Here is a 22,673-nt window from a genome sequence, read left to right on the forward strand (position 1 = left end):
TACTATTTTCTTTGCTTCATGATACAGAGATAAGAGTGGGTTTTACTTCTGTTTACTTCTGCACAATTCTATATCTTCAAAAGAAAATACAGGATATATCAACATATAACAGACATATTTAGACTATATTCTGTTAAAAAGGCACATATTTATCTACTGTCTTAGTTGCTTGTAAGTTCAAATGCAAACCTTTTCAAAGTGGAAAAAAGTCCTAATTCCACATTCATCAGAGACGGTGATGCTTCAAACATTGATAAATGATAGTGTGTGTAGTGCTTATAAAAGTTGTATAAATGTAGCAAGGAATGCTACTTCTCACTTTAAATCATATGCTCCCTGATGATCACATTAAGCATAAAAAAGAGCATGCATATTTTGGCTTAGGACCAATGACATCAGACCAATAAAACCTAAGACTACTTGTCCTTACCAAAGTGGATATCAAACCTACACCCTTGGTGGGTACAGAAAGTAATCAGACCCCATTAAATTTTGCACTCTTTGTTTCATTGCAGCCATTTGCTAAAAAAGTTAATCTTATTTCTCATTAATGTCCACTCAGCATCCCATCTTGACAGAACAAAACAAAAATGTAGACATTTTTGCTAATGTATTAAAAAAGGAAAACTGAAATATCACATTGTCATTAGTATTCAGGCCGTTTTCTGTGACACTCATATTTAAATCACATGTCTATTTCTTCGGATCCTACTTGGGATGGTTCTGCTCCTTCATTGGAGTCCAGCTGTGTTTAATTAAACTGATTGGACTTCACTGGTAAAGGCACACATCGGTCTATATAAGAAGTTACAGCTCACAGTGCATGTCAAAGCAAACAAGAATTATAAGGACGAAGGAACAGCCCAAGCAGATCAGAGACAGAATTGAGAAAAGGCACACATCTGGCCAAGGTTACAAAAGAATTGCTGAAGCACTCAGGGTTCCTAAGAGCTCAGCGGCCTCCTTAATTCTTAAATGGAAGAAGTTTGGGATGACCAGAACTCTTCCTAGACCTGGCCATCCATCCTAACTGAGCAATCCTTGAAGAAGAGCCTTGGTGAGAGAGGTAAAGAAGAACCCAAAGATCCCAATGACTGAGCACAAGAGATGCAGTAGTGAGATGGGAGAGGTTCCACCAAGTCAACTATCACTGCAACCCTCCCCTCCACGGGCCAATCTGCCTCTTTATGGCAGAGTGGCCCTACAGAAGCCTCTCCTCGATGCAAGACATATGAAAGCTCACATACAGTTTGCCAGAAAACATATGAAGTACTCCCAGACTATGAGAGGAAGATTATCTGGTCTGACGAGACCAAGATTGAACTTTTTGGTGTTAATTCTAAGCGGTATTCATGGAGAAAAGCAGGCACTGCTATCATCACCTGCCTAATACAATCCCAACAGTGAAACATGGTGGTGGCAGCATCATACTACGGGTGTGCTTTTCAGCAGGTACAGGATGACTGGTTGCAATTGAAGGAAAGATGAATGCTGCCAAGTATAGAGATATATCCTGGAAGAAAACCTTTACCAGAGTGCTCAGGCCCTCAGATTGGGCCGAAGGTTCCCCTTCCAACAAGACAATGACCCTAAGCACACAGCTAGAATAACAAAGGAGTGGCTTGGGAACAACTCTGTGACCATTTTTGACTGGCCCAGCCAGAGCTAAATAAATAGGACCAGTATTTCATTCAAACTCAAAAGCCACAACACACTATATAACCTCAGGGGAAAAAAAGACTAAAGAATTTAAAGAAAACTGACAATTTTTCAGCCAATCTAATGAATTATATAAATATGCTTCTGTGACAAATATTCTGCTTTGCAATATATAGCTAGGGTTTTTTTTTTTGGGGTAAATTCTTTCTTAACATAAATAAATATAAACAAAGTAAAAGTGCTCCACAGCTCAAAATGCTGTAAAGGAAATTTCACAGAATTAAAACGTAGATATGCAAACCTGTTAGATAATTTTGTTCCTCTCTTAAGGACTGCTGAGTTGCAAATAAAAACTGATTAGTTAAACTGATGAACAGACTTTTGGAACATTTTAATATTGTAAATTGTTTTAGGTATACCCCTCTGAAGATGGCTGGAAGAAGGTGTTTTGCTAAATAATGCAGTCTATAAGTTTTGCAGGAATAAACAATTAAAATGCACCAGTTTGTAGTAGAGCATGCTCCTAGTGGGTCTTTGGAGGTTCTACAATGTAAATTGGAAGGGTTAAGCCATTAAGATATGTACGTCTACTATGCAAAGAGGAGGTATAAGATCAGGTTAACTTTTTGTTTATGAAAAGGCCTCTAAACTCTAAGGCATTGCAATTCAGCCTTCAGTTACTTACATATTTCCGCCACAAGATGGTGTAATTGGGTATTAATTGATCTAAAATGTCAGTTAAAAAAATCAATGAAGAGGAGGTGGACTTTAGGATAAGATAAAAAAAAATCAATGTTGTATTTTAGAAGGACATTACTAAACACAGATAGGAATTACAAGAACATCTACAAAGTAGTGATCTAAGAAGACACAAATATCCTGAAAGACAGCTGAAATGTGTTTGCATGTTGAGGTGGTGTACCTAGAGGAATCCCATTCAGATTGATTCAGCAAGTCCAATTGCACATCCACCAAATACAGATGGCAAATGCAAAAGTGTTTTCAATATAGTTTCACTATATAGTCCACTATACAGTCCCATTCTATATAGTGATGGAGGGTTTTAGGGGTTAGGGCGGACGTTAAGACACAGCCCTGGATATTTGTCTGCTTCAACAGACCTGATTCAGATGATTGTAGTTCATCAAAGCCTGTTAATCTGCAATCAACTGATACCAGGTCAGGTGTCTGAAAACTGGGGAACATCTAAAATATGCAAGGAAGTTTGCATTGAGGACCAGGTTTAAAAAACACTGCTCTAATTCTCTTTTTTATGTTTTACATCCTGAGATAATAATGGCAATCAGAAACAAGTTTTTTTTTTTTTTTTTTAATAGCTGAAGTGGATTAGCGAAATGTCTAAAACTAATAGGGCAGACAGTTTTTGTCATATCGACTCCTCTATAGCCAGAACTTGCTCTCTCCCAACCTTGATCTTAGTGAGTTTGATATAAAGTTCCACAAGAAAAGAAAATTGATTCTGCAAAATCGTGGATGATTTTCTTCATTGTGTTGGTGGAGGAAAAAAAAAAGACTTAGAACTCTACACAATGATTTATTTATTTTTCTTTGCAGACAATAATACAAGAAAAAAAAACTTCAAACATTTCTGTAAATTTCAAACCAACTGTAAATGTGAGCATTAGATCTCACTCAGTCAGTCTCACAGCAAACATTAGCTGCTCTAGTTATACAACTACAGTCAAAGGGTAAGCCCAGGCTTGGCCTCCCATTGGTCAACACACCATGACATCTGTGCATGCAAAATCTCAGGTATTCATCTTGACTTAGCCAACTCTGTAATCAGTTACAGTGGTTGGTGTTGATACTTGTTTGTGAGCAGGACCGATGATGGTTCCTCTCCACCAAATTAGTTTCACAGCCCTCTGTCATTGGACTGAGATAACCAACGTTAAGTCCCCCCTTGATGGCAGGGTGTGCATATTTCATCTGTACTCAATCTCAATACTTAACATAGACAAGAGGCACGTTTAATTGCCAGAACCATTAATTTATTACAGTACAATGCAGTAAAAATGAAATATTTTTTTTATTAAATGTCATAAAGGTAATTGAATAAGAAAAGGAAAAATCTACCTAGCAGTATAGAATCTTAGAACAAGATATAATGTCCAGCTTCACATTTTTTTGTTATGCTAATTTAGCTTGACTATAATGTCTGAATTCTTAAATAAAAACAAAAATAGCATATCAGGTTTTTAGAGCATTAGTATGGTTATAGGTATAAAATAAAAAAAATGACATAAGTTCTAAAAGAAAAATTATTATGAACAAGAACACAATAATTAGTGACATGCATTAGGATTTAGTTACTTCTACTCTAATACTAAATGAAAGCTATATCACCAGAAGATTATATTAGCACCATTGCCTCTCCGCAGTTCCCGGAGGTACCAGGACCTTTCTGTGTGGACTTTGCATGTTGTCTCTCTGTATGTTTGGGTTTTCTCCGGGTTTCTTCCACAGTCCAAAAACCTGCATGTTTTGTTGGTTGGACATTTGAAATTGCCCTTAGGAGTGAGTGTGCGTGTGTGTGGTTGTTCCTCTTTGTGCGTCTCTGTGTGGCCCTGCAATGGACTTGTGGCCCATCCCGGGTGTACTACCCTGTCTCTCGCCCTTTGACTACTGGGAAAGGCTTCCAGGGTTTATACAGGAATAAGTAAATCTATTTTAATGATTTTTAATGCTCCTTTAATACTCTTTTAATGCTCAACAAGTACCTATAATTCTCATATATATATGTGTGTATATATATATATATATATATATATATATATATATATATATATATATATATATATATATATATATATATATAAAGCACAGTAAAATCTTTTGTCATCTTTACAGTCGACAGGCTACAGCCCCAAATTCCTCGTTTTCCAGCCACTTTTGCTGAAGTTTGCATTTTCCAATTCTTTAGCTTTTTCTCTGCCTCGAGCTTCTTTTCCAAACATACGGCTTTACGATCAGCTGAAAGCAGTTCCCCGCAAACATATCGTGATTAAAACATCATGAAATTGTTTTTATAAAGTTTTTCTTTTTTTAATAAAGCATTTTAAATGCCACCATAATCACATTTAATAAATTGTAATGCCAATTAAGGCCCTAATTAAAAAAATATATAATTTAATGACTTTTAATGATTTTTAATGACCCATGGAAACTCTGAGCTCCAGTTCTCCCGCGACCACATTAGGGAATAAGTGGTTACAACAGTGGATGGATGTACGACTGAATATAGCTTTGCTTAGTTGTATTGTCCTTTTTCTAAAAATTACAAAATATACCTAAAGACAAAGACAATAAGGCTAGTGTGTTCAACATGTGTACAGATAACCAGCATTCCCTTGAACAGTTATGTCCTTTTTTTTATTACAAATGCTTAACATTCTGTTCATAATTTTCCACACATTTGACCAGCCTTTGGGGTAGAATAACTTAGAACCAGAGCTTTTGACTGCAGGAGAAACATTAGAAACACTGTAGGGCAAGACACAAACCTTAAAGCTCCAGCTCAGTGGCCGTCCAGGATTTAAGTTTTAAACCAAGGCTAAAAACAATCATGCATCTTCATAAATAGTTTTGTGTCAATTGTACAAAAAATTCTGAGTGAGATTCTAGTATTTAATATGTCTATGCTGAGCTGCAGAATGGCTCACCCAGCTCCTGCTCATATTTATTAACATTCCCTCAATTGTAGATATATTCATTTGCAGTCAGAAGCTAACTTCCTAATGTAGACTAAAGTAATTAAAGCTATGGCAACATCTGTTATAGAATAATGATTTAACGAACACAAGGAAGCATTTTTATCGGGAAAAAAAGTGTAATGTAACCTTTGTGAAATACACAAACACGTCTTGAAAATGTAGTGGTGTTTATGTAGTGTTGCTTTGCCAAAGTTCAAATCTGCTTTATAGAATTATTCTAATTTTACTCATGGTGTTAAAAGCAAGCTTCAAAGAGGTTTGGTGCTTGTTATTCAGATTAGTACATATGCTATATTAAAGGTTGGGATAGTTTAAATAGTATTAAAAAAGGGTTAAACAATCCAATATCCTTAATATGTTAATATGTTCAAATCATAACAGCGATAATAACATGCTATAAACATACTTCTTCCAAGAGAAAAAAAGTTTTTTTTTTTCAACTACAGGGATTTTGCTGAAAATCTTTTCCTTTTCTTTCCTCAGAGACATGCTGTGAGTGAAGCCTCATCAATTCCCATTGCTGACATCACTGGGAGATCATCTGCAGGCTGGAAGCTTGTCTTGAGGCGCTGGAAAAGTTGTGCAGAAACAAAAAAGTTATGAAAATGTTTAACTTAAATGTATGCTAAAAATGTGCAATATCAAGCACTGACCTCCCAGATAGTTCCTTTTCCTTTGGCTAGTTTCCACACCATGTTGAGTGGGATCATAGACAACGAAGACATGGACAAAAACCAGCCAATACAGTAAGCCCACCAAGGATACACATACGAGTTGTTGAACCTCATTGGGGTGTATCTCAGGAGCAAATACACCAAGGATCCCTTTAAAGCAAACCACATAAAAAGAAAAGAACACTGTGGGATCAAAGTTTGACTTTTTATGAGTGTCTAGAGAGCTTAAAAGACTTACAAAGCTCAAAAGAGGGATAGCATACATCCAGCAGTACTTGATCAGTGGAAGAGGTTTGTACCCAATCATGTCTTCAATGTTGTCAGAGAAGCGTCCAGCTCCTAGGACAAAAACACTGCTTTACCAATGAGTAAAAGGGATAACTAATTTTTAGTTGCTGGTTCAAGGATGTGTAAATACTGTACACCCTCCATAGTAAATATGTAAAAGGCTTTGAAATAAAATATACATTTACACTTGAAATATACCTCTGTTCTCTCCCTTTGAACAGTTATGTCTATTTTATCAGTTTAATCATCCCCTTAACTTGTATAGTGGAAATACTCTATAGGCATCCATCTAGCTTTAATTTTCACAGTTTGAAGTCCATGTAAAGTAGCAGTAAAATGTGTTCTGAGTTTCTAAAACCATAAAAATCTGTGTTTTTGATCAAACAGACAAATTTGAAAGTAAAAGAAGGTCTCAAAAGTAATAAAAAAAACCCACCAGAATTCTCTGGTCTGAAACAGTGAATGTGACATGACAATGGCTTGACTAGTTCAGGAGAAAGTGAAAAAAAATTCTATTAATGAGTTCAATACACAGAATTCAGCGGTGTGACGTCAGCCTTTTATCCATATATCCATACATTTTCTTGAGTTGTATTAGGGGCAGGGTCGCAGAGGCAACAGTCTAAGCAGAGATTCCTCCAGCTGATCTGGGGGGACCCCACGGCGACACCAGGCCAGCTCAGAGACATAGTCCCTCCAGCGTGTCCTCCAAGTGAGGTGACCAGGAGGCATCCAGAACAGATGCCCGAGCCACCTCACTGGCTCCTTTCGATGTGGAGGAGCAACGACTCTACTCCGAACTCCTCCCGGGTAACTGAGCTCCTCACCCGATCTTGAAGGGTGTGCCCAGCCACCCTGCGCAGGAAACTCATTTCAGCCTCTTGTATTTGTCATTACCCAGATCGCATGACTATAGGTAAGGGTAGGAATGTAGATCGATTCATAAATCGATCCGTAAATCGCACGCTTTGCCCCCGGCTCAGCTCCCTCTTCACCACAACAGTCTGATGCAGCAGCCGCATCAATGCCGACGCAGCACCGATCCGTCTATTGATCCATCCGTCCCTCACTCGTGAACAAGACCACGAGATACTTCAACTTCTCAACTTGAGACAAGGACTCTCCACCGACCTGAAGAGAGGACTCCACTTTTTTTTAAGTGGAGAACCCGGGCCTTTGATTGAAGGTTTGACTATCGGCTGGATATACGTGACGACTGAGATGGGGAGCCATCAGAAATGTTAGCCTTTTAGCCACACGCAAACATTCCTGAAACACAGAAGTCTCAAAATCTAAACTAGTTTAACTTGTTAATAGAATTCTCAACCGTCAGGAGACTTTTTATAAATTTAGAATAGATTCACATTTTTAATGTTTGAAAAAAAGTGGCCTGTCTTTAAATTGTTTAAAATTTTTCACTTATTACTCTGACTGTGAATATGGGTATAAGAACCTGTACACTGAAAAAAGGGACTTTTTTGCTCTGTTAATAGTAGCTCGGTTTTTATGTAAAATTTGCTGCAAAGTGCCATGTGAAGTACTTTTACCCCAAAATAACAGATTTTATTTAATGTGTTACTTTGATTTAATTTGTAAATCTATATGCATCAAAATATAAATACATATAATTCCTCTCATCAAATAGTATTAACGAAACAATTATGATAAGTTACGGCCTTAACTGATGCAAGTACTTGTATATTAGGACCATGTTTAGGTCAGAAATTATGACAGAGTATTTTTTAGTCAGTTTATTACGAGAATAAAGTTGTAACATTACGAGAATGAAGTCTTAATATTATGAGAATAAATATGAAAAATAACGAGAATGAAGTCATCATGCCACACACCCAATTTCAGAAAGAAAGCTTTGAGCTCCAACTAGCATATGGCGGCCGACCAGCACCACCAAACAGCAATCTGAGTCCACTTTGACATACTGCACAATTTGATGCTGGTGTGCTAAAAGATTTCCTTACTTCTAATTATATTAGAACTGTGTTCTCATAATATTATGACTTTATTCTCATTATATCAGGGCTGTGTTCTCATAATATTATGACTTTATTCTCATTATATATGGACTGTGTTCTCATAATATTATGACTTTATTCTTATTATATTAGGACTGTGTTCTCATAATATTACGACTTTATTCTCATAATGTTACAACTTTATTCTCGTAATTTTAAGACTTTATTTTCGTAATTTCATGACTATTGTCATTGCGACTTTATTGTTGTAATTTTACAACTTTATTCTCGTAATTTTATGACTTTATTCCCATAATATTCAAACTTTATACTCAAACAAACAAACAAAAAAAAAAAAACTCTACTCCTTAGTTGGTAAAAATCTACTTAGATTTTACTGAGTGAAATTTACAAAGAATATCTATGTGGAAAAATTTACATAATTTTTTTAAAGTAAATGGTACTCCAATTTTTTTTACTCTAGTCAATTTCAAAATTATGAAGAAAACATGACAGGTTTCAATGTACTGATAACATTGACCATAAATATGGTATAAATATGGTAGAATGTTTTACGTATCTGTTAGAAATGTTTTACATTCTTAGAATATTTAAATCATAACACAAAAGCTTCTTTTTCACATATGGTTACTGGTTGTGTGAAGGCATTTATCCTCAAACAACTGTTCACTGTTCACTACTTAAATGAGTCTATTCAAAAGTTTACATTGCCTGACAACATGCACACAAGTTGACATAAGTGGTTTCAATGGCTGATAGAGGAAACCATCCTCAAGTGATCTGTTTGTTGTAAGTAAAATGTTTATGAGTTTTAAGGCTCTTGAAAGGGCCTTACATCTTTTATCCAGTGACAGCAAAATATTAAAAAAAAACACTGTAAACCACATGAAACAGACACAAAAAGTAAGCAACAATGCCAATCAGCCACATGCAAACTCTATTTAAGAAGTGGACAATTAAGGAGATTCTGTTGAAACTACATAACACTCAGATCAAACAACAAAAATTAAAGGTACACCATCACTGCACACCACTGTTAAACACAGAGGGGAACTGCTGATATTGTGGGGACATGTGTGAGCTTTAAAGGCACACAAAATTAGGTCTAAAGGAACAGCTTGGACAATGATTCAGAACACAAAGTCAACTTGACCTCTCATTGGCTACATTATAGATTGTAGAGGTGCAGTTCAAGAAAGACAACCTAGGGAATCAAATTAAATCAAGGCTTTTTGCCAAGGAGAAAAGGCGGCTTTACCATAAGAGAAAGTTAAGCCCATCATCCACAAAAAACTAAGCTACCAATTATGCTAAAGGTACAATACACTGTAAGAACTAGAATATGAAAACTTTTGAGTGAGTGAGTGAAAATATTGATTGAGTTATCTGTCATATCTCTGAAAAATGGCTAAATAAAAATGTTGAATGAATTGAAGGCTTTGTAGACATCTTTAACAAAGATGACAATAAAAGTGTGTTAGGACATTCATCATTCTCATACCTAAGCATAACACTCCAACCTAAAGTAAGCCTGATTTTTTGTCATAATGTTATTTTCAACTTCATTGTGTGGTCCTTAATACATTAAAAGCACAATATGTAAAAAAAATGTTTTGCATAACTGCTAAAACTGTCTAAACCTGACAGTCTGCTGCTTCCTTCCAGTGGTCCTACTGCCTTTTGCAAGACAAAAATAACCAGGACAGGAAAGAACCAATGTCTTTACAGTGCCAATCACACCTGTGTACATTCAGCTCATACCCCACCCCCACTGATTACATGCTGATATTCAAGCTCAAGATTGTCAGTGCGGTGTATCTGCGTGTCACTGTAAAGCATATATTAATGTTGGTCACACTAGTAAATGTAACTTTGCTTACTAGCCTGGAATAAGGAATGAGAGACACTAAGGGTGATGGACCTGGAAGGAGGGCTTGTTCAAATTTTCAGGCTAAGACAACAGTTCATTAAAAAATCCCAAATGCAGCTTTAGGCTCTCATATTTCTATGATGAAACTGTGTTTTTTCTTGTAACCACTGCGCCATCGTCTCTCTTCTGTGTTCAATGCTAAAGTTGCCATAGCTGCTGCATGCGCCACATGTGCTTACATGTGCACATTGCAGACACATGCGCTTAACAAACTATAGTCCTTATTCATACACGGTAAGTAAAAAAATAACTAATCTGTTTAAAGAATAATCATGACTAACATGTTACAAACACATTACTTAAGAGCACTGTTGTATACTGGATGGTAAAAATATAAATAAACACAAACATGCATCGTTCCAAAGACAGCTTTCTCTCACCATAAATCCATCCAATAATCACTGATTGGCAGATTGCCATCATAAGAAGTGTCGGACCGCTGCACACATAGTGATCAAAGATCTGCAGAATGTAAATGCCGGCCTGAAATCAGAATGTTAGTTATCAATTATTACATACCCAGGCTTCCTTGGTCAGAAATGTGTATAAAAACTGTGAAGTAATTAGTATTTAGGAGAACCAAATTCGCAGAATATGCACCTGATTAATTCAGAAATAAGTAACAATTGTTTCCTTAAACTCACCTCTGACACAAAAAAAAGGCCAAAAATAAAGCTACAGGAACAGATCATCAATAGTAAAAGCTCTCTGCGGTATCCTTTCCTGATCTCGGAAGGACATATATCAGATAATGAGGTAACAATACTTTCCAAACCAGCAAACTGAAAAAAGAGTCACAAAGAGATAAGTTACATTGAGAACATATTATGGGACACTGGACATTTCTAATAGATTTAGGATTTATATTCTACCTGACTGTCAACTCCTAACAAAATGATCATGGAAAAAAAGCACATGGACCAGAACTGAGGCAACGGTAGAAGGGTTACCGCTTGAGGGTAGACTATGAAGACAAGTCCAGGACCTGTAAAATGAAATGTACAAGAAATAATTTATTTAATTTCCATTTTCACTTATATTATTAATATTAAGGTAGTACTTGAAATAAGCAGATTTGGAAAAGTACCTGATTCAGCAACAGTGGAAATATCAACACCCTGCTTTTGTGACATGTAGCCAAGAATTGAGAAAACAGCAAATCCTGACAAGAAACTGGTTCCACTGTTCACCAGGCAAAGGTAAAAAGAGTCTCTACAAAGAACAAGACACAAGCAGAAACTTACATCAGTGTTTTATCTTTAAGACATGCACATGAATTATTAACAGTTTGGCAATCGTATTACAAGAGATAATACAATATATGGCTTATTGTAATGCATGCATAATAATAAATCAGAATTTGGTCAGAAATATATTAACCTGGATGTGAAAATTTTATATTAGTTCATATAAGTACCACTGAACTTGACTACAGCGAGAAACATTATTCTAATTGGAAATCAATTCAACTGAAAAAAGATTCAAAAAGTGCTAGGAAGAGAGTGGGTGCGAGAGGTGGGTTACACCATTGACAGGTCACCATTCCATCACAGGAAACGTTGTTCCTCCATTTATCCTCTATTCCAGTTCACCTTGCAGCATGCAGCATTGTGAGGTCAATTGATAAAACATGAGGTACACCTTGGACAGTTCGCCGCTCCATCACAGGGAAACACAGAGACACACATGACAAACAACCATGCATAGACACATTGATACCAAAGAGCAACAGAGAGAAACTAATGTAACAGTCCAGTTTTTGGGTACAGTCCGATTTTTTTATGGGAAGCAATTTTAGTTATCTGACGAGTCTGTCTGATGGTGCAATGAAAATAAGCTTTCTTTCTAGCTGACAAAAGTCAGCATCAGAAAAACTCTGCAAAGATATTCACTCACCTGTAACAGTCATTGTTATACTTGTTGTAGCTTCCAAGAGTAGTCAAAAAACCCAAGCATAGAGCAAATGAATAGAATATTTGTGTTCCAGCATCTATCCAGACCTTTAAAAGAGGAAAAGCAAGTTTTTTTCAAATAAACATTAATACATTTAATGGATATTTTTTTTAAGTGGACTAATTGTAGTGGTACCTGTGGGTCACCGAGTCGACTGGGATTGGGGTACAGATAGTACTTTATACCATGCAAGGCTCCAGGAAGAGTAATGCCCCGCAGAAAGAGTAATACTAACAATAAGAGGGGCAATGTGGCCGTGAAGTATGTTGCCTGCATGAAATGGAGAAAAAAAATAATTGTAAATATGCTAATAAATTTTCCAGACACAAAATGAAAATGAAACATCCTTAAGTGAAATTGGCAGCTTAAAAATCATTTTAACTAAAATCAAGCACCAATTAATTTATTTATCTTTTTTTATACAGTGTGAATATAGCATGAACCTAAAAAGCACCTCTATTGTCTCAACTATAGCTGTATTTTCATCAGATGTTTTTTTTTTTTTGTTTACATTTGGATTTGTTTAACTTTTGCAATAATTATATCATTTCCTTCATGTAAACGGAGCGCACAGCAATATTGGCAATACGTTTAATTTATATGGAGGACCAGCTCTACCATATTTAAAAATAAATACAGAAATGAATAAATGCTCGATAAATAAATAAGCATACAATTAATTGCCGAAAATATACAATAAACTAATAAATGTTCATGCTCTAATATTTTTGTCTGTTTTATTCTTGTTAATTCTAAATGGAAATGCAAATGGAAATAAATAGCATTGAAGAAATAAATAGGGTAAAAAAATACAAAGGAAGAATAAAACAGACAAAAATATTATAACATGCACATAAATAAATACTTAAATAATAAATAAAGATTATAACAGTTAAAGATTATAACGGACAATAAATAAATAATGTAATTATTACAAAGGCAAATAAATAAAGAAGCTAATTTAAAGAGATATATACATTTATGTCTTACTGTATAATTTAATTTCTACCTACATTTATTTTTTGTATATTGTTTTCTTATTTATTTATTGAGTATTTATTTATTTATGTATCTATTTTTAAATATGGTAGAGCTGGTCCTCCATAAGTTAAAAAGATTATAAAACTAATTAAAGAAAACATTCCTCAAAAGTTAGACAGTAGCACAAACAGTTCCAGTTTTTTTAAGGGCATTCTGTCTAACCTGGATTTGTATAAGGGCTTAATTTTAAGAAATTGTTTCATTTACTTTTTCTCTTTGGCTGCTGATTGTCTTCAATACATCTTTTATAGTAATCTCATTTTACTTTTTAAACAGCTAAAAAAAGAAAAAAAAAATCCATGGAAAAAGAGTACACTCTATAACTTGAATTCAAACCCTATAATGTTTCAAATATAAGCTGTTTGTTTGTGTGAATAGGTAAATACAAATTAAAATGTGTAACAAAACAGCCTGTTTACATCACTAAATTTTAGCTAAGGCACTTGTTAAATTTATCCCAATTATTCTCTTACTTTCCCAGTGGATCTAACTCCTTTCCAAACACAGAAGTAGCAGATAATCCAGGACAGAAGAAGGCACAGAGAAAGATCCCATCGTATATTTCCCAAGGTCTCTATGCCAGTGGATATATTCAACACCCGTCGCCTATAAGATATGACACACTGTAAAGTTATGTACAGAAATCTTTAAAAAAAAAATTGTATATTTTTGCAGTGTATATTATATTGTTAATTATGAACAGAAGCACTAAGAACTATCTGTGCAATGTTTTCTCTGTATGATATGGCCCAATTAGAAGTGGAAATACTTTGCAACTCTATCAGTGTTGTAACTTCTTTACAGTTTGGGAAAGAAGCAAAGTTGAGACATTGCCTACCATTGTAAGTGCAACTGACAGCCAACAAGAATCAGTCACAAAAAAAAAAGAAAAATAAGAATAAACTTTAAGGTTGAAGAATATCCTAATAAGAAAATCTGCTAACAGAAATAATCGTATGTAAACAAAATAAAAGTGTACATAAAGAGTACTGAACAGCAAAAAAAATTAAAATCTATAGACCTTTTAATCATGGCAAATCACCCCTAAATCAAGGGTGGATATTAAAAAAACAACAGACAGAGGAGGTGGAGGAGGGCTTGAAAAGAGGGGTTAAAAAACAAACCAGGTTAACTCAGGGTGCATAATTTTGGAGGAACCCCCTCATTCATATAGACACCGGAATAGTTCAGCTGGAAGAGCATAGAAGAAAAGCAAAATACTCAGGCAGATGTCGGGGAGGTTGTCAGAGATGAAGCCCAGGAATACAGTGAGAGGCAGAAGAATTCCTGGAGGCTACTGGTGACAAGGACAAAGTTTTGGAGGCCAACAGTAGGGGAGATGATGCCCTGAAGGCTGGTAGTTGTGAGGACAGGCACTGCATGAAAAGTGGGATTTTCGTCAATATGCGGCACTGTAGATTGTTGTGGAAGTTCAGTTTAACGGCAGTTTACGGTAATTTGCAGGCTTCGCCGAAAACTCCCATAAATTGTCAGAAATTGACGTGGACTTTCTTAGGCAGTGTTCCCCCCATGCCTCCCCCCCATGGAATTCTAGGGGAGGCTTTAACATGTAAATGAACATGCTGTGAGCTATACAAATGCAAATCAGGGTTGCAGGGGGAGTTTTACCCCAAGTGACATTTTTCTAAAAGGTAAGAAAATCTCTGATAAAAAGAGATCAGGCTCAGTATAGACTCTTACATTTTAGCTTGAATTGATTTATTTAATTAAAGTATAGAGACCAAAACAGATCTTTAGCTGACAGAGCAATACATTTAGAGCAGTAATTATATAAAAAAAAAAAATTGCATTTAAGATAAAAAATAAAATGTTGTCTGTCAATATGCTCAATTCACAATTACTTAAGTGGAAAGTTTCAAGAAATGAGTCTGAGATGATTCACTTTATAACATGGCACATTATCCTGCTGGAAGTAGCCATCAGAAGATTGGTACACTGTGGTCATAATGACATAAGGTCAGCAACAATGCTGAGGTAGGCTGCCTCATTTATTTGATGCTAAATTGGTATTAAGTGGCCCAAACTGTGGCAATAAATATCCCCCGAATAGATGGTACAAATAGATCAGGCTCAGTATGACCTAATTATAGACGTATACATTTTAGCTTCAATTGATTTATTTAATTAAAGTATGCTAGATTACTGTGTATGCCATTAGCAATGGCAAATGTTATCTAAAAAAATACACAAAATAATTTATTTCAAAAATTAGTTTTAATCAGAATCAGTTGGTAAAATGTGAATCAGAATCAGCAAGGTAAAATGTGCATTCCTTGCACGGTGCTCCTTGGGATTTTTAAAGCTTGGGAAATCTTTTTGTTTCTAAATCCAGCTTTAAACTTCTCCACAACAGTGTCTCGGACCTGTCTGATGTGTTCCTTGTTCTTCATGATGCTCTCTGCACTTTAAACAGACCTCTGAGGCGATCACAGAGCAGGTGCATTTATCGGGAGACTTGATTACACACAGGTGGATTCTATTTAGTATCATTTAGGTTGACATTGGATCATACAGAGATCCTCACTGAACTTCTGGGGAGAGTTTGCTGCACTGAAAGTAAAAGGGGCCGATTCATTTTGCACACCCCACTCTTCAGTTTTTTATTTGTTAAAAAAGTTAAAAATATCCAATATATTTAATTACACTTCATGATTGGGTAAAACTAGTTGTTGATTCTTCACTAAAAAATTTTCATGTTCGATGCCTGAAATGTGGCAAGAGTTTGAGATTTTCAAGAGAGCAGATTATTTTTGCAGGGCAAACTGTAACTGGGCTGATATCTAAGGATAGCTCTGACAGGGTTTCACTTGCCAATAACGTACATTTATAACATAAGTTTTAGTGGTTGTAGAAGTAATAGAAAACACAGATCTGGGAACTGGAATTCTAGCAGCACTCCTACATTATTCTCTACATTTTCTCTCTGTTGTCCTTTCTTTCACAGTAAATGGTATCGGCATCTCAGATATGTTAGATTTGTTTACCAAGCTTTCCTGTCTGACCCTTCAAAACAATCTACCATCAACAGCATTGTGTTGTAGAAGCTTTTAAGCAAGAGCCTTTTTTTGGTTTTTACAGCACATTTTGGAGTTTTTACGGCACTAGTGTCTCGTTTTTTTGGCAGTAGGCTGGCAGGAAAGGGGGTATGAGAGAGGGAGAGACATGCGGTCAAGGATTCGAACCCAGGTCATCCATGTCGAGGACTAAGGAATCTTTCTGTACATGGGTTTTGTGCGCTAAACACTGGGCAACCAAAGCACACCCTTATGCAACAAACTTTTAAACAATTTTCCCAACATTTATGGAGAACAGCAAAGTTGCTCTTTTGTAGTTTTTATTATTTTCACCTATAAACATAGAAAAAGTCAGCAGCCTTTTGAAATGTTCTGTAGTATGGTATAAATAAAGATTCTCCAGAACATACATCTCCAAAGCCTGCTATTTTCTGTAACACAAGTTGTGCTACCCACAGTAATTGCTGATAAAAAGTCTAAAGACTGTTTTAGAATTTTCATATTTCTTTATGCTATTACTAGTTTTAAATCTGCGGTAAACCATTGTTTTACAGCAACTCCTCTCTCACATATACAATATTACATCTTCTAATATGTTTCCTTAAAGACTGTTTAGGACAGGAAGCTACAAAAAGTTAAATGACCATAAACTCAATGTAAACCCCTAGCTATTATTATTTTATGTTTATTTTATTTATTTGTTCATTTATTTGTATGTTTGTTTCCCTTGTTTTATTTTTATTTATTTTTTACATTCTATGTCTCATTTTTTTTAAGTTATAATGTCACCAACTGCTGTGTATCTTTGTTTGATGTTTGAATTACTCTGTATTGTTACAGGGAATTGCCAATAAAGCAAAAAAATAAAAAAATAAATAAAAATGATAGACGCAGCTGTTCTCGCGAGTCCTTCCGTATAACAATGACCTCGTATGTGATTGGAGGAGCTATACTCAGAAGAACTTTATCTCCAGTTCCTTTGTTTGGATTTTGCTGGTACGTGATCAATGGCTGGACGACGTCTAGCGTTCAACTCGCCTTCAACTCCTCTTGGACGCGATGGCGACTCTGCAGTCGAACAACTGTGCGGGAGAGACGAACTCAAAGAAGAGAAGCTAGCGGTAAATATATGTTCGATTACTGCTAGCTAAGCTAAAAGCTAAAGCTACGGCTAATAGTAGCCTAGCCTAAAGCTACGGCTAATAGTAGTCTTGCAAGAACAAGCTTTATTAAAGTGTATTTTTTGTGATTCACAGGAAGCAGTACGCCGTCTTCACACTCGGAGACAAATTGCAGGCACTATGAACCGGAGCAAGGGTAAGAGTTAAAGAATATGTTTTCATTCTGCGGTAAAAGGAAATAGATACGGATTGATACCGATCATAACTGTACATTTTGTTTTCACAGACTAAGCTTGCCTCATAATGAGGCGGTGACCTCCTATTATTCATACCACTCTCATTTAATTGTTTTCCAGCTGCCTGTAAGACGTATTATGAGACGGTACGCAGGAGCTTCAGATATACGCAGCCAGCGAACACGTTGCGCGCGGAAGCTGCCAAGCTTTCAGAAAAGAAAGAGAGTAAGACTTTATTTGGTGACTATTTTTCAGGTGCATTGATAGATGTGTTGTGTCCATACGCAGTGCATCCCATTGCATAGTGCTGATTCATTGTTTTTTTTTTTTTTACAGCTGCTGAAATCGAGGCAGAGTGTGCTAGCTGATGAGGAAGGGGAGCTCTGGAATGGCTGCTGCCATTTCGTAGGCCGGATCTCTCTGAACTCTGTGTTAGGCTGCAGTCCCGGTTAGAAGCGATGCCGAAGTACAGGGCCACGCACAGTAGGCGTCTGCACATCGGACCTGCCTCGGAGGGAATGCTGCCAGTTACCTCCAACCCCGAGGAAGCAAACGGACCGTTCACGGACTTGTAATTTTTGGATACGCATGTGTGGGCAGATCCTCGCGTTGTATATAGTTGTGTTTGTTTTAATAAAGCTCTTTCTTTGCATAAACAGCTTCCTGGCAAATGTTCATTTCCTGTATAAATTCATTCATGTCCTTGATGGTAGCCTAATAATTATGTAGTAGTGTAGGATAACATAAATACACAGCATATGAATAAATAAATATATGAATGAAAAAAGATATGAATAAATAAATAAATAAATATATATTTATATATATATATATATATATATATATATATATATATATATATATATATATATATATATATATATATATATATATATATTTACATATAGAGGGATTATCAGGCAACGTCACTCTACGTCGCTTCCGGCCCCAATGCGCATGTCGCCTGCAGAAAGAGCCGCTAACATGTCTTGTTGTGCTGTCTTTTGCACGAACCGTTTTGATAAAAAACAATAAAACGCGCAAGTTTTACCGAATCCCATCAACTCGCACCCCTTTCAAGGCAAACAAGAGACGTCTTTGGTTGCAAGCCATCAGAAGAAGCGATTGGAACGAGCAGATGATTAAAAATGCATCAATCTGCAGCGATCACTTTATATCAGGTAAGTCTTATCTATAAAAAAGCTAAACGGCATCGCTGGTTTTACAAACAATGGTTTTACATACAATTATTAAGTATTACATATATAAACGGGATTAATGAATCGTACAAAACACATTGGAGCATAACTAGCATACAAGCTAATGTACCTTGATTCAGTCTTATCAAGTTGCAACTCATCGGGTCAGCCATAAGTTTTATCATTAACATCATCACGTTGTCTGGTCTAAACTTCTCTGTGTGTGCTGTCTTTTCAATTGATTGACTAGTGTCTGTAATAAAGGTTGATGATGATGATGATGATTGCGTCAATACATTATTTGTACAGGAGAGGCATCAGACGACATCGACAGCCCAGACTTTGTCCCGTCTATCTTTCCATACTCAATCCAGCCCGGCAAAGACGGTGTTGCAAAACTGGAGCGGTAAGTATCACATCTGTGTGCTTGATTGTTGTCTGATAACAAGCATGACTGCACATAGTATGACTGGAAGTGCAAAGAAAAAATATTGATATATTGTAGCTATATAGGTTACCCGGGTCAAAGGTCAGAGCATGTAGTTTTTATTAGACATCTCATATGGAGAGTTGGGATGACTGAGCATGTGATTTGTATGGACTTGAATTTAGGAGATAACACCTGTGGAACTGTTTTGTTTTTTGGGTTTTTTTTTGCACTAAATGATTGTTCTCTCCTGTGTGTTTCAGATATAAGAGAAAAAGAAGAAGGGATGCAACCTCCAGCAGGTGTCCAGAAGATGGACATCAGTGTACACCCTCTTCCATCTCTCCAACTGAGTGTGGAATAGAGGCTGGTGCTGATCTATATAATGGTATGAAACCTTATTACTAACCTGACAAAGACGGCCTGCAAACTCATTTGGATTTTTATAAAGAGACGTAGATCTGTGTGTTCCTAAATGTTAACATATTAATTATTGCAGAATAGAATAGTCACTAGTGTACGGAAGAGGTTTAGGGCCACTGAAAAAAAGTAAACTGATTTTTAAATTTTATTTCAGTTTAACATGGGAACAAAGTCAGAATTCTGAGATTAAAGTCAGAATTCTGACTTTTTTCTCACAATTCTGACTTTTTTCTCAGAATTCTGACTTTTTTTCCCATACTATACTGAAATAAAATAAACAAAAACAGTTCACTTTTCTTTTTTTTTTCCAGTGGCCCTTATCCTCTTCCGTATTAGTGGGATTAATCAGTTAGTAATGTTTATATTTGTTGCAAACAGGTATTTGCCCACAGTGTGACTTATCACCCAGAATGTAACCATTTGTTTTTTGTAAAGATAAGAATGTAAAATTTGTATTTATTTTTCAGAAGGTATGGTCCCAAAGACTGTCCATGATGACCTCCAGCTGAAGTACAGCCAACTTCATACAGAGTGTGATAACCTGCGTGAGGACATCAACAAACTGAAAACAGAATGAACAATTAAAAGAAATGCTCGGGACTGCACAGTTCTCTTTTGCGTCACTGAAGTGTAAAGCAGCACAGGTGCTGTTTTTCACAGGTCTAACCAGTGCCCTCTTTAATTGGGTCCTGCAGACGATTACGAACAGTGTTGAGGTCATCCGTGGCTCTCTGACCCTAGAGGATCATCTTTTGGCTGTACTCATGAAACTCAGATTTGGACTCACCAACAAGCATATTGCATTCAGATTTAATGTTAACGAATGTGACATCTCTAAAATCTTAAGAAGTTGGCTGCCTATTATGTCTCAGATTTTGAAACCTTTAATCAAGTGGCCAAGTAAGCATGCTATTTTAAAGAATATGCCAAAATGTTTCAAACCTAAATATCAGCGTTGCAGGTGCATTATTGACTGCACAGAAATTTTAATTAACAGACCAACAAATTTAACAGCCAGAGCCCAAACATATTCAAATTATAAGAGCCATAACACGGTTAAGTATTTGGTTGGCATGTCACCTGCAGGAGCAATTACATTTCTGTCTGCAGGTTGGGGTGGGCGTGTTTCTGATAAACAACTTACAGCCGAGTCTGGATTTTATGACCTTCTACAAGTAAATGATGAGATACTAGCAGATCGTGGTTTTACCATTAGAGATGAGCTTGCCTTGCGTGGTGCTACCCTGAGGATCCCTCACTTTACCAAAGGTAAAAAGCAGTTGTCTGCTCAAGAGGTGGAAACATCGAGGCGTTTGTCCAATGTTAGAATACACATTGAAAGAATAATAGGGAGATGGAAAACTTTCCGAATTCTTACTACTGTTATTCCTTTATCACAGGCGGACCTGTTAGATTACATTGTAATTGTTTGTGCAGCATTGACAAACATTTGCAAATGCATTGTCCCTAGAAAATAAATTAAAAGCCCTTAATTGAATTGTGCCAAAATTAAGACATCTATGAATTGAGGTTTAAATGTCATTGAATATTATTTTTTGAAAAAAATTATTGCCTAAGTATTTTCACTGCATAAGCTCATTGAACATTCAAAAGCTGTGGTTTAAAACATTTTGCAGCAGTTTTGGTTCAAAATGTGTGTTGTATCCAGTTTGCTTTTGAATATTGAGCTTTTTCCTCATTCCTCTGTTTTATGATATATTTCAAAATCTTAAATGAAATATGCAGATATTTTGCTTTGTGTTTTGCCATTGAAAAGAAAACAATTCAATCAGCTGATACCTGTGTAAACCCTGTGTAAATATTAATAAAGTATTCAAGAGTCAAGGAAACATTGAAATATATTTATTCTTGTGCATGTAACCAATAATAAAAATAACAATATTAAACAATCTTGTCATAAGATGCACACTGAGAACCTTAGTGCATACTTTGAATGGTAAGCACAGGTACAGTTACAACTCTATGTTTCAGAGTGCATTTTTTCTAGTTTTTCTGTTTTTTGCGCTGATCACAATACCATTCTCTAGCCTTTCTTTTTACTTTTGCACATTCGTAATGGAAATGCCTATTGCACTTTGCACAGGTGGGAATGAATGTCCGGCCACTGAATTTTGGGCCATTTTTTCTCGTCATTTATCCACTCACCGGCATGTAACGCTTATGGGTCATTAAGACGTATTCCATTAACTAGTGTTAATTTAGCAGCATAACTTATTTTATCACTAGGTGATAAACTGTTGTAGAAAGCTGACAACATCGCTAGTTAGCAGATCGCAACTGCTAAATAACCGCGTATAATCACAACATTCGACCAGACGCTTTAAAGGACCCGGCACTTTTTGCAGTCAAGATGCGCGCGCATCCGCCGTGTTGATAAACAAATAATCCCTCTATATATTTATGTAAATATATATATATGCCAACCAATCACGAGCGATTTTAATTGTTTAAAAAGAAGTGGTTCCGTCCAATACTCAGTAAGAAAATTCAAGCCTGGCCTGGCCACGTGTGGTTTTGCTACCAATCACGAGCGATTTTACTTGTTTGAGAATAGTGGTTTCAGCCAATACTGAGTAGGTTATTCAAGCCAGACTTGGCCAGCCGTGCGGGTTCGCTGCATTTATATGCTAATTAGGGCCCTTTGTATAGCTGATCGCTCTCCACATACGTCAGAGTCCGTTCCCGACAATTTGTGGCACTGACAAACGGCGACAGGCGCGGGTTGCAAATTGTCGGAAACTGACGAAAATCAGGGAGATCTGCGGGAGTTTACTGGGACGAAAATCTCACTTTTCATGCAGTGAGGGGCTGGCAGTGGCACAGACGAAGTTCTGGGAGCCAGCATACATGATTTTTTTAGTCATCGGCCACAAGAAAAGTACATCAATATTGGACATGTGTGACTGGGGCAGTCCAGGAAGCTTTGTTGATGTTGTGT

At 36.3% G+C, this 22,673-nt stretch overlaps 1 protein-coding gene across 1 annotated transcript in view; it reads right to left on the bottom strand.

Moving 5' to 3' along the window:
* Positions 1-5,273: 5,273 nt before the first annotated feature.
* Positions 5,274-22,673, bottom strand: part of LOC119784359 (sodium- and chloride-dependent GABA transporter 2-like) — a 30,174-nt gene continuing 12,774 nt past the window's right edge. The window contains exons 5-14 of the mRNA XM_038286367.1: positions 13,747-13,879; positions 12,368-12,502; positions 12,176-12,279; positions 11,367-11,491; positions 11,152-11,264; positions 10,924-11,061; positions 10,660-10,762; positions 6,306-6,406; positions 6,047-6,217; positions 5,274-5,962 (exon numbers count right to left, since the gene is read on the bottom strand). Of these exons, the coding sequence (XP_038142295.1) occupies positions 5,873-5,962; positions 6,047-6,217; positions 6,306-6,406; positions 10,660-10,762; positions 10,924-11,061; positions 11,152-11,264; positions 11,367-11,491; positions 12,176-12,279; positions 12,368-12,502; positions 13,747-13,879 (1,213 nt within the window). The 3' untranslated portion in view covers positions 5,274-5,872. The remainder of the gene's footprint in view (positions 5,963-6,046; positions 6,218-6,305; positions 6,407-10,659; positions 10,763-10,923; positions 11,062-11,151; positions 11,265-11,366; positions 11,492-12,175; positions 12,280-12,367; positions 12,503-13,746; positions 13,880-22,673) is intronic.

Source organism: Cyprinodon tularosa, unplaced genomic scaffold (assembly GCF_016077235.1).
Source record: "Cyprinodon tularosa strain WSP-4 unplaced genomic scaffold, ASM1607723v1 ctg224, whole genome shotgun sequence".
NCBI lineage: Eukaryota > Metazoa > Chordata > Actinopteri > Cyprinodontiformes > Cyprinodontidae > Cyprinodon > Cyprinodon tularosa.